Source organism: Salmo salar, chromosome 06 (assembly GCF_965601325.2).
Source record: "Salmo salar chromosome 06, fSalSal1, whole genome shotgun sequence".
NCBI lineage: Eukaryota > Metazoa > Chordata > Actinopteri > Salmoniformes > Salmonidae > Salmo > Salmo salar.
Window position 1 is genome coordinate 59,397,550 of NC_138296.1, and position 12,029 is coordinate 59,409,578.

The 12,029-nt window shown below is 42.5% G+C and overlaps 1 protein-coding gene across 1 annotated transcript in view; it reads right to left on the reverse strand.

The window, feature by feature from the left end:
- Nucleotides 1-12,029, reverse strand: part of LOC106607667 (zinc finger DHHC-type palmitoyltransferase 14) — a 49,691-nt gene that overhangs the window by 17,873 nt on the left and 19,789 nt on the right. Inside the window, exon 2 of the mRNA XM_014204863.3 lies at nucleotides 6,638-6,798. Within this exon, the coding sequence (XP_014060338.1) occupies nucleotides 6,638-6,798 (161 nt within the window). The remainder of the gene's footprint in view (nucleotides 1-6,637; nucleotides 6,799-12,029) is intronic.

The window sequence follows — 12,029 nt, forward strand, 5'->3', positions numbered from 1 at the left end:
GTGTCTTGCTAATTGCCTATAATTTCCACCTGTTTTCTATTCCATTTGCACAACAGCATGTGAAATTTATTGTCAATCAGTGTTGCTTCCTAAATGGACAGTTTGATTTCACAGAAGTGTGATTGACTTGGAGTTACATTGTGTTGTTTAACTGTTCCCTTTATTTTTTTGAGCAGTGTATATATACACATATATAACTCAGCAAAAAAAGACGTACATTTTTCAGAACCCTGTCTTTCAAAGATAATTCGTAAAAATCCAAACAACTTCACAGATCTTCATTGTAAAGGGTTTAAACACTGTTTCCCATGCTTGTTCAATGAACCATAAACAAACAATTAATGAACATGCACCTGTGGAAAGGTCCTTAAGACACAAACAGCTTACAGACGGTAGGCAATTAAGGTCACAGTTATGAAAACTTAGGACACTAAAGAGGCCTTTCTACTGACTCTGAAAAACACCAAAAGAAAGATGCCCAGGGTCCCTGCTCATCTGCGTGAACGTGCCTTAGGCATGCTGCAAGGAGGCATGAGGACTGCAGATGTGGCCAGGGCAATAAATTGCAATGTCCGTACTGTGAGACGCCTAAGACAGCGCTACAGTGAGACAGGACGGACAGCTGATCGTCCTCGCAGTGGCAGACCACGTGTAACAACACCTGCACAGGATCGGTACATCCGAACATCACACCTGCGGGACAGTACAAGATGGCAACAACAACTGTCCGAGTTACACCAGGAACGCACAATCCCTCCATCAGTCCTCAGACTGTCCGCAATAGGCTGAGAGAGGCTGGACCGAGGGCTCGTAGGCCTGTTGCAAGGCATGTCCTCACCAGATATCACCGGCAACAATGTCGCCTATGGGCCAGACAGGACTGGCAAAAAGTGCTCTTCACTGACGAGTCACGGTTTTGTCTCACCAGGGGTGATGGTTGGATTCGCGTTTATCATCGAAGAAATGAGCGTTACACCGAGGCCTGTACTCTGGATCGGGATCGATTTGGAGGTAGAGGGTCCGCCATGGTCTGGGGCGGTGTGTCACAGCATCATCGGATGGAGCTTATTGTCATTGCAGGCAATCTCAAAGCTGTGCGTTACAGGGAAGACATCCTCCTCCCTCATGTGGTACCCTTCCTGCAGGCTCATCCTGACATGACCCTCCAGCATGACAATGCCACCAGCCATACAGCTCGTTCTGTGCGTGATTTCCTGCAAAACAGGAATGTCAGTGTTCTGCCATGGCCAGCGAAGAGCCCGGATCTCAATCTCATTGAGCACGTCTGGGACCTGTTGGATCTGAGGGTGAGGGCTAGGGCCATTCCCCCCAGAAATGTCCCGGAACTTGCAGGTGCCTTGGTGGAAGAGAGGGGTAACATCTCACAGCAAGAACTGGCAAATCTGGTTCAGTCCATGAGGAGGAGATGCAATGCAGTACTTAATGCAGCTGGTGGCCACACCAGATACTGACTGTTACTTTTGATTTTGACCCACCCTTTTTTGAGGGAGACATTATTCAATGTCTGTTAGTCACATGTCTGTGGAACTTGTTCAGTTTATGTCTCAGTTGTTGAATCTTGTTATGTTCATACAAATATTTACACATGTTAAGTTTGTTGAAAATAAACACAGTTGACAGTGAGAGGACATTTCTTTTTTTGCTGAGTTAATATATATATATATATATATATATATATATATATATATATATACAGTTGAAGTCAGAAGTTTACATACACTTAGGTTGGAGTCATTAAAACCCGTTTTCAACCACTCCACACATTTCTTGTTAACAGACTACAGTTTTGGCAAGTCGGTTAGGACATCTACTTTGTGCATGACACAAGTCATTTATCCAACAATTGTTTACAGACAGATTATTTTACTTATAATTCACTGTATCACAATTCCAGTGGGTCAGAAGTTTACATACACTAAGTTGACTTTGCCTTAAAACAGCTTGGAAAATTCCAGAAAAGGATGTCATGGCTTTAGAAGCATCTGTTTGGCTAATTGACATCATTTGAGTCAATTGGAGGTGTACCTGTGGATGTATTTCAAGGCCTACCTTCAAACTCAGTGCCTCTTTGCTTGACATCATGGGAAAATCAAAAGAAATCAGCCAAGACCTCAGAAATAAAATTGTAGACCTCCACAAGTCTGGTTCATCCTTGTGAGCAATTTCCAAATGCCTGAAGGTACCACGTTTATCTGTACAAATAATAGTATGCAAGTATAAACACCATGGGACCACGCAGCCGTCATACCACTCAGGAAGGAGACGCGTTCTGTCTCCTAGAGATGAACGTACTTTGGTGCCGAAAAGTGCAAATCAATCCCAGAACAAGAGCAAAGGACCTTGTGAAGATGCTGGAGGAAACGGGTACAAAAGTATCTATATCCACAGTAAAACGAGTCCTATATCGGCATAATCTGAAAGGCCGTTCAGCAAGGAAGAAGCCACCGCTCCAAAATTGCCGTAAAAAAGGCAGACTGCACATGGGGACAAAGATCGTACTTTTTGGAGAAATGTCCTCTGGTCTGATGAAACAAAAATAGGGCTGTTTGGCCATAATGACCATCGTTATGTTTGGAAGAAAAAGGGGGACGCTTGCAAGCCGAAGAACACCATCCCAACCGTGAAGCACGGGGTTGCTTTGCTGCAGGACGGACTGGACAAAAGGAACACTTATGTGAGAATGCTATTCATTGACTACAGCTCAGCGTTCAACACCAAAGTACCCTCAAAGCTCATCACTAAGCTAAGGATCCTGGGACTAAACACCTCCCTCTGCAACTGAATCCTGGACTTCCTGACAGGCCGCCCCCAGGTGGTGAGGGTAGGTAACAATACATCTGCCACGCTGATCCTCAACACTGGAGCCCCCCAGGAGTGTGTGCTCAGTCCCCTGCTGTACTCCCTGTTCACCCACGACTGCATGGCCAGACATGACTCCAACACCATCATTAAGTTTGCAGACGACACAACAGTGGTAGGCCTGATCACCGACAACGACGAGACAGCCTATATGGAGGAGATCAGAGACCTGGCCGGGTGGGGCCAGAATAACAACCTATCCCTCATTGTAACCAAGACTAAGGAGATGATTGTGGACTACAGGAAAAGGAGGACCGAGTACGCCCCCATTCTCATCGACAGGGCTGTAGTAGAGCAGGTTGAGAGCTTCAAGTTCCTTGGTGTCCACATCACCAACAAACTAGAATGGTCCAAACACACCAAGACAGTCGTGAAGAGGGCATGACAAAGCCTATTCCCCCTCAGGAAACTAAATAGATTTGGCATGAGTCCTAAGATCCTCAAAAGGTTCTCCATCTGCAACATCGAGAGCATCCTGCCTGGTTGCATCACTGCCTGGTACGGCAATTGCTCGGCCTCCGACCGCAAGGCACTACAGAGGGTAGTGTGTACGGCCGGGTACATCACTGGGGCTAAGCTGCCTGCCATCCAGGACCTCTACACCAGGCGGTGTCAGAGGAAGTCCCTAAAAATGGTCAAAGACTCCAGCCACCCCAGTCATAGACTGTTCTTTCTACTACCGCATGGCAAGCGGTACCGGAGTGCCAAGTCTAGGACAAAAAGGCTTCTCAACAGTTTTACCCCCAAGCCATAATACTCCTGAACAGGTAATCAACTGGCTACCCGGACTATTTGCATTGTGTGCCCCCCCAACCCCTCTTTTACGCTGCTGCTACTCTCTGTTTATCATATATGCACAGTCACTTTAACTATACATTCATGTACATATGTACATACTACCTCAATTGGCCCGACCAACCAGTGCTCCTGCACATTGGCTAACCGGGCTATCTGCATTGTGTCCCGCCACCCAACACCTGCCAACCCCTCTTTACGCTACAACTACTCTCTGTTCATCATATATGCATAGTCACTTTACCATATCTACATGTACATACTACCTCAATCAGCCTGACTAACCGGTGTCTGTATGTAGCCTCGCTACTTCTATAGCCTCGCTACTTCTATAGCCTCTCTACTGTATATAGCCTCTCTACTGTATATAGCCTCGCTACTGTTTTTCACTGTCTTTTTACTGTTGTTTTAATTTCTTTACTTACCTATTGTTCACCTAATACCTTTTTGCACTATTAGTTCGAGCCTGTAAGTAAGCATTTCACTGTAAGGTGAAAACCTGTTGTATTCGGCGCACGTGACAAATAAACTTTGATTTGAAGTACAGTTCATTATTACTATGCATATTATCGCTATTACTTGGCTCTGCCTTGTCCTGCTGTGTCGTCCATTATTTCCAAGGTAATGTACAGAACATCTCCGTTTATCCCTTACACATCTGTTCTGCTTTTTTCTGGAAGAGGAAATTGAAAATATGTAGCCAACTCTGTATGGCTTCCTTTAAAAAGGAGGATACTTTAAACAGGCTTCCATTGCCATCACTCAGCATCACTGCCTTCCTTGGACAAGTATTTTCATATACTGTGCTATTCCTTGTAACATTTCATAGCACTGTGCCACTGGTTTATTGTTTAATATAAACTGAGTGTATAAAGTTAACTATGAAGATTTTAAAGAGGCTGTAATGTGTTTTTGGATCAAAGTTTCAGGCAACACCATGCGTCAATGTGGCGAACATCTGTGGGACTGAGATTTAGCCTCAATACTTAACCACGACTTTGTGTACATGAAAAACAAGACATTGACTGTGGTGGTGACGGCAGTTGCGTTGGAACAGAGCATACATTATGTATATTGTGGAAAGGGAAGGAGATCACTTCCTGTCACTTTCAGATGCCGTTCTTATACACAGAGGATTGTGAATGCATATAACAACAAGACTCCTGCTGGAAGACAGTGCAGGAATGATGAGATTTATATATATATAAAGGAGAGGAGAACACACACACACACACACACACACACACACACACACACACACACACACACACACACACACACACACACACACACACACACACACACACACACACACACACACACACACACACACTGCAAGAGAGAGACAAAGCAGATATCAGACAGAAGGATTTGTTTGACTGCAAGTGAGTTGTGGGAAGCAGCAAATAAAGCAGCTTAGAATTGAAAACATATTGAGCTACTCGAAAGCAAGCATTTGTAGTGAGCGAGACTGAAGAGAGGGAGCGACAACGAGAGGGAAAGAACGCCGTTTGAAGGAGTTTCGAGGTTGCAAAAGCTAGGGAAGGTTGTGAAACAGACAATAAATAGGACTAGACTACTTCTCCAAAAGTTCACTGCTTTTTCAGTGCAGGCCTGTAATATCACTTTTCATCAACGTTTAATAAACAAAATGTAATTATTGTTTATAGGTATTGTTTACAGGTATGATTTTGATGGCAATTAGTACCAATTTCGCTGTTTGTAGAGTTGACTATACAGTACTGAACCTCCAGATCCTGTACTAGAGGATGTGTGTATGTTAGTTCTAGTGCAGCACATTGTGACCGACCACAGACAGTATACAACCGAATTGAGTAAATATAACAGTAAATTACTTCTACCCTTCCTCAACGGCTGTATAAAACACTGTTGATGTGGTGAGACACAGGCTTGTGTCCCAAATGGCACCCTAATCCCTATATAGTGCACTACTTTTGACTGGAGCCCTACGGTAGTGCACTACACGGGGAATAGGGGGGCATTTGTGACGTAACCATGAGAGACGCTTTCTCTGCTGCTCTAAGAAAGCTGGAGTTAGATAAACAGAGCAAACAACGCCCAAATTTGCTAATTCTCTTAGTACTGGATCTTTTGTGATTGACAAGTCAGTTCTGGAATGCTGTATTCACAGGAAAAAACAGAGTTCCAAAAATACATCCAGATTGTTCTGTCTATATAGCACAGATTTCGCTCATTGAAAATCACTGACTGATTCTTCTTGCTACGCATTGGATTGGACATCTCATAACAAAACGGAACTAGTGGCTTGCTCCTGTGATAGAGGGTTGCATCCTAAATGGCACCCTATTCCCTACATATTGCACTACTTTTGACCAGAGCCCTATGAGCCCTGGTCAAAAGTAGTGCACTATACAGGGAATATGGAACCATTTGGGCTTCTGGTGAGATATTTTATAGATTGAACTCTAAAACGAGGCCCTTAGTCAGACTGTTTGAACAACATGCCATTGGTGCTCAGGGCAAAGCGCCTCTCGAAGCTGATGTCATCTCCAAACATAAACAACACTGAATACCTTATCCTCTCACACGCGCACACAGACACCAAAGGCGTTTAGAGGCCGCATGTGATTGGCTCGATCCAAACCGTTTGACAGTGGTCGGGTGAAGTTTACGTTGACCTCAAATCTATCTGCCTCATTAGCTGAACACAAACAAGGAGAAGAGGCAGCATCAGAGACTCTGAGTCAGAGTCCTGCCTGGTCCAAGTCCCAAAATGCACCCTATTCCCTACATAGTGCCCTACTTTTGACCAGGACCTTGGCACCCTATTCCCTACATAGTGCACTACATTTGACCAAAACCCACCTCTGGTCAAAAGTAGTATACTACTCACATACACTATATAGGGAATAGGGTGCCATTTGGGAAACCATCCCCTGGACTCTGGACCGTCAGGAAACGAGGTTGTCTCCATAGTTACCTATTTGTCTCTCCAGGTCGGCAGCCTCGTCGGGCGTGGCGCGGGGCAGGACCCCCGGGTCACTGAAGCTGGCCCTGAAGAGCATCCCCAGCACAAAGAAAAACAACACCCCTCCGATCACTGGGATGGCTGGGGTCAGGTTGGACGCCAGGAACGGACAGCTGCATGAGAGAAGATAAAAAGAAAGGTTTAAGAATGGAAAAGTATGTAGGCCTAATTGGTAGCTGTTCTTAGTGTGGTCTCTGTAGTTGAGTGGGTGGAATGTTTACAACTAATAAAACTGTTAGAACAAACAGACATGCGCGCACACACACACAGCCCCCCCACACACACACGACACAGCAATCATTTGATTAGCTAACTCACTTATACCAATCCCAGTGTTTTGTTCATGAACAGATGTTGGTTAGTGCAATCACATTAAAGCACTACTGTCATGTCCTTTGTATCTGACTTCATTAGATGACAAGACAAGAGGGCCAGGGCCAATGAGTAATGAACTTCCTGGAAAGTGAAAATGAATAGTCTGCTTTTCAGTGGCACAATTCAACACACCCCATAGGGCTCTGGTGAAAAGTAGTGCATTTCATTTTTGTCGTCTCTAGTGAACGTCAGTTCTTGGTCTGTATCGCTGAGGCCATATAAGCCACAGTATTCAGTGAGATGTGTGTGGGTGTGACCTTGACATCTTTATCTTCTTGGTTCTTAAAAAAATGTCTGCCATCAAAATTAGTAGATATTATAGAAATTTGAAAAGAAGTGTGTGTAATTATTAATTAACACAATCCTTCGATATAAAAGTGTTTTTGATGAAAATTAAAACGTGTCAGTGTGTCACTTTCACAAGGTTGGAGTAATAACATGTTCAACTACTTAAGACATTGGTTCAAATCTAGATTGTGCCTTTAGTTTAAGAAAATGAACAACTTAAGAAGAATTGTTCACTTCTTTCATTGACTTCTCAAACCCCGGCCTGGTCTGTTTCGCCTGTTTTGTAAGCGTTCCCGGAAGTCTAGCTATGTTTTCGCCTCTGGGTTTAGAAACTCTGTGCTTTAATGTAAATGTTTTCATGTTTACATCCTAATGACCACTACAGAGGACAATTTTGCACTTACAATAAAAGATAAATAACAATGTCTTCTAACTTTTTTTCTTCGTAAAATGTTGTTTTTCACCCCCAAACACTTATGTACATAATTTTTTTTTAAATGTATCCCAAACGTTTTTTCTTTCGGGTCTCAGGAGGATATAGGGAATAAGAGACCATTTGGAATGCATCCACTGACTGAAATCTACTGGCCTAGGGCTGAAAAGAAAAACAATTTCCAAGCATCTTACTCGACTGGCATCCGTGACAAAGCCATGAAATGAAAAGGTACGCCCTCATGTTTATTTCACATTATTTATAGATATGAACAGAGGCTCCCTTCTTCTCTTTTCAAAGCCTGCTGCTGTCTGGGTATCTAGTAGCACATTCTGTGCATATGGCAATGGTATGGCGCTACGTGAATTTTCCCTTATAAGGGGCATGACCTTCTGTGCAATTAGAAGAAAAATGAATGAAGTGAAGTAAAAGTAAGCCTTGTCTGAGCCAGAAAGGCTCCTGCCCTGTAGGCCAATCTCCTGTTTATAGCGTGAGGTAGCATTATGTAGGCTATAAGTACACCCCCTGGACTGGGCGCTTTCCATAAATATGTTATGGCCTTATATGCATTTTTCCATTCAAATGGAATGGCCTCGAACAACAACAGTCACTGGCTGTCTGCTGTGGATTCAGCTCTAATGCAAATAGTACACTCCATATCTTGTAGGCTTGGGAGTTACCAGGAAGCCCCCGATCCGATATTATCAGGATACTTAGATGCAGATACGATTTGTATTGCGATTCTATTAGGGCTGACCCCATTTAGTCGACTGGTCTATTGTTTGGTCTATATACTGTTAGTTGACGGAGATTTTATTTAGTTTGCGGTCGCAAATTTATCAAAAATATGTCATGCCCGATGTCCACCAGATGCATGTGTTTTGTTTTGTCGAATGTCTAGCCCGCATTTTATGTACTGAGGCACATGTACTTCGCTTTTCAACTCTCTAAAAGCTAGGTAGTTGGAGTCTGTGTGTACTCCCATTTGTACCACCGCACGGTAAAGCAACACACAAGTTGAAAATATTGAATGCATGTGGTACACAGAACGCAGCCTAGTGGGACACCCCCAACGTAGTGTTGCGGACCGCTCCATTGAAAATGAATGACATCCGCCGGAATGCAAGACTATGATGCATCTGGTGGACATGAAGCGTGGACTAATCCATTGCGGAGGCCGCGGGGATGGCTCGGTCCATCACTCTGCACAAGGCGCGTCTCTCTCCAGAATGCTCTCTCTGGCCAGTTTGTGCACATACATTGTTTCATAACTTAACTGTGTGAATTATTTGCCATTTTATTGTTAGTGACTATCAATTCCTCATTACATATATCACCAGTAATACAATTACCATTAATTCCCATATTTTCTAATCTACAATGTTTGTTTGGCTACAGTCATTTCTGTTAATGCATACAGTCGTTCACCGTTCTCATTGGCGGAGTGGACATGTTGATTGCAGAGCTCACAACCTATGCTACACTTGTGAGAAACAAGTTTTGGTTTATTTCATTCCATTTACGTGTTGTCAATTTATTAATTGTCTTTTGTTTGGAGCGCTCTTGTCAATGTTGAGTAAAGACGCGCACCTGATTACGCATGGAAGTAAGCTTAGGCTACCTGGCCTGCGCGCAAATGTACACATTTGGGGATGTCTGATAGTATTTCTGATTGTCTTAACTCACCACTGCTAATGAGCTGTGGAGCTTCTCAAAGTATTTTTCTTCACCTCAAACAGCAAGTAAACAAAGTCTGTTTTTACATCCATTGAGAATGATATACAATAGCTCCTCAATGTATTTGACAATTCTTACCAGCTCTCTCCCTTATAACCACCAAGCCTCGGTGTGAAAGGGGAAAATATCATGCAGTGAAAACGTCGTAAAATATCTGATTAGGCTACTTTCTTATCCCTTGCGAAGTTCTGCAAATACAGCGGTGTCTGTCTGGAGCTCACTGCTGGGGTAAACTGAGGGCCCAGAATAGTTGATACAATGTTTCAAGTTTGCTAGAGTGACCTGAGGGCCGACCCAGTTGATAGTTGATATGAACTTGCAGTTTGATAGTTGATATGTTTCAAGTTCGATGCAGACAGGCAGAGTAGAGAGACAAATGCGATTGAAAGAACATGAACAAACCTCCATGTGTAGCCAATGTGATTTAGGCCTATAGGATATTTATTTTTAAATCATGATATTTTCTACCTACAATGTTTTTATTTGTTGGCTTTATGTAGGCTATTTTTTTACCTAGTTGGCAATAGTACAAAAATACATTATTATAATTGAAATGTTCCACGAAAATGTGTATATGAAAATCATAACTGGCATGCAGATCGGTTAGAAATTGTAAGATAAATGATGTATGTAAAAAAAAAAATTGATAAATTGTCAGGTTAGCACTCCCCATGAAAAAGTTTTCAGACCCCTGGTGTAGCCTATTACCAGCAACTTCAGGAGCATAACGGCAGAATCTGCGAAGGCCGGCATGAGCAGGAGGGTCGGGAACAGTTTGTTCCCATGGGGTTATCTTGATCTCTGGCTGCCTCGAGTCATTTGTGTGTCTTAATTATTTATTCAAACAGTGCACTTAAAGCATTAAGCTCAGTGCATATAGTTGATTTTATTAAACCACATAGGGTGTGTCTATATATGGTACAATTTCAACCAACTGATTGGTTGAAAGAACAGACAACATTTTGGTCTGGGACAGCCCTAGATTCTATATGTATGACAATTCTATATGTATTACGATTCGATATGGCAATTTCAATGCAATTCACTGTTCCAAACATTGGTCACTATATTTCTCCTGTAGAGGGACAAGAGAGAGTCATGAGAAAATGAGTTTGATCAGTCATGGAAATAAGTGATCAAAACATATTAGCTCACAATTTAATGTGGAAATCTGCAGTTCAAACAATAACAAAGCAGTCTCTAAGCCACTATTTTGGTAGAACGCTGAGGGATGGGGCTAGAGAAATGTAACCATTCTCAAACTCATGGATAGAGTTATGGATACAAGGACTGACCATCCATGATATCAAAATTACACAGTGTTTGTTTATATTTACCTAGTTTACAAATAAAGACAAAAACAAGCTTATATTTTGGGTTCTGATGGGGTAGGACAGTTGAACTAAGCTCATAGGCATCTAAGTTATATTCTTCAAGAATCAATGGGTATATATCATCAATTTAAAGGTCTAAAAAATGGATGTAGAAACTGCAGATTGCCTCTTTAATGGTAACATCTTAGCGAACATTTTTGGAATCAACACTTTGTCATATAAATCGATATCGTAAAAAAATGTATTGCGATACTCTACTGTATCGATTTTTTTCCACATCACTAATATCTTACCTTTAGCACTCTGGTCAATATACTTAAAACATCAATTAGTACTGATGATCCATATTCTTAGGTAACCTTAACATTAAGAACTTTGCCTCTGTCTGCAAGACTGAGAGGACAGAGCGACTGGTCTTAGTAAGAACAGCCCCAGACCCTGTTATTCTTGGCTTGGTGGGGAGATTCATCAAAATACTCCACTTTGGCTCCTCTCACAAGACTTCAATCATTCTCAGATCATGGTTGTGTCCCAAATGGCATCTTGGTCAAAAGTACTGCACTGTGTAGTAAGTAGGGTGCCATTTGGGACGTAGCCCATAACATACAGTGAGGGAAAAAAGTATTTGATCCCCTGCTGATTTTGTTCGTTTGCCCATTGACAAAGATGATCAGTCTAGAATTGACAAAAATGATCAGTCTAGAATTTTTATTTGTATTTGAACAGTGAGAGACAGAATAACAACAAAAAAATCCAGAAAAATGCATGTCAAAAATGTTATAAATTGATTTGCATTTTAATGAGGGAAATAAGTATTTGACCCCCTCTCAATCAGAAAGATTTCTGGCTCCCAGGTGTCTTTTATACAGGTAACGAGCTGAGATTAGGAGCACACTCTTAAAGGGAGTGCTCCTAATCTCAGTTTGTTACCTGTATAAAAGACACCTGTCCACAGAAGCAATCAATCCATCATATTCCAAACTCTCCACCATGGCCAAGACCAAAGAGCTCTCCAAGGATGACAGGGACAAGATTGTAGACCTACACAAGGCTGGAATGGGCTACAAGACCATCACCAAGCAGCTTGGTGAGATGGTGACAACAGTTGGTGCGATTATTCGCAAATGGAAGAAACACAAAAGAACTGTCAATCTCCCTCGGCCTGGGGCTCCATGCA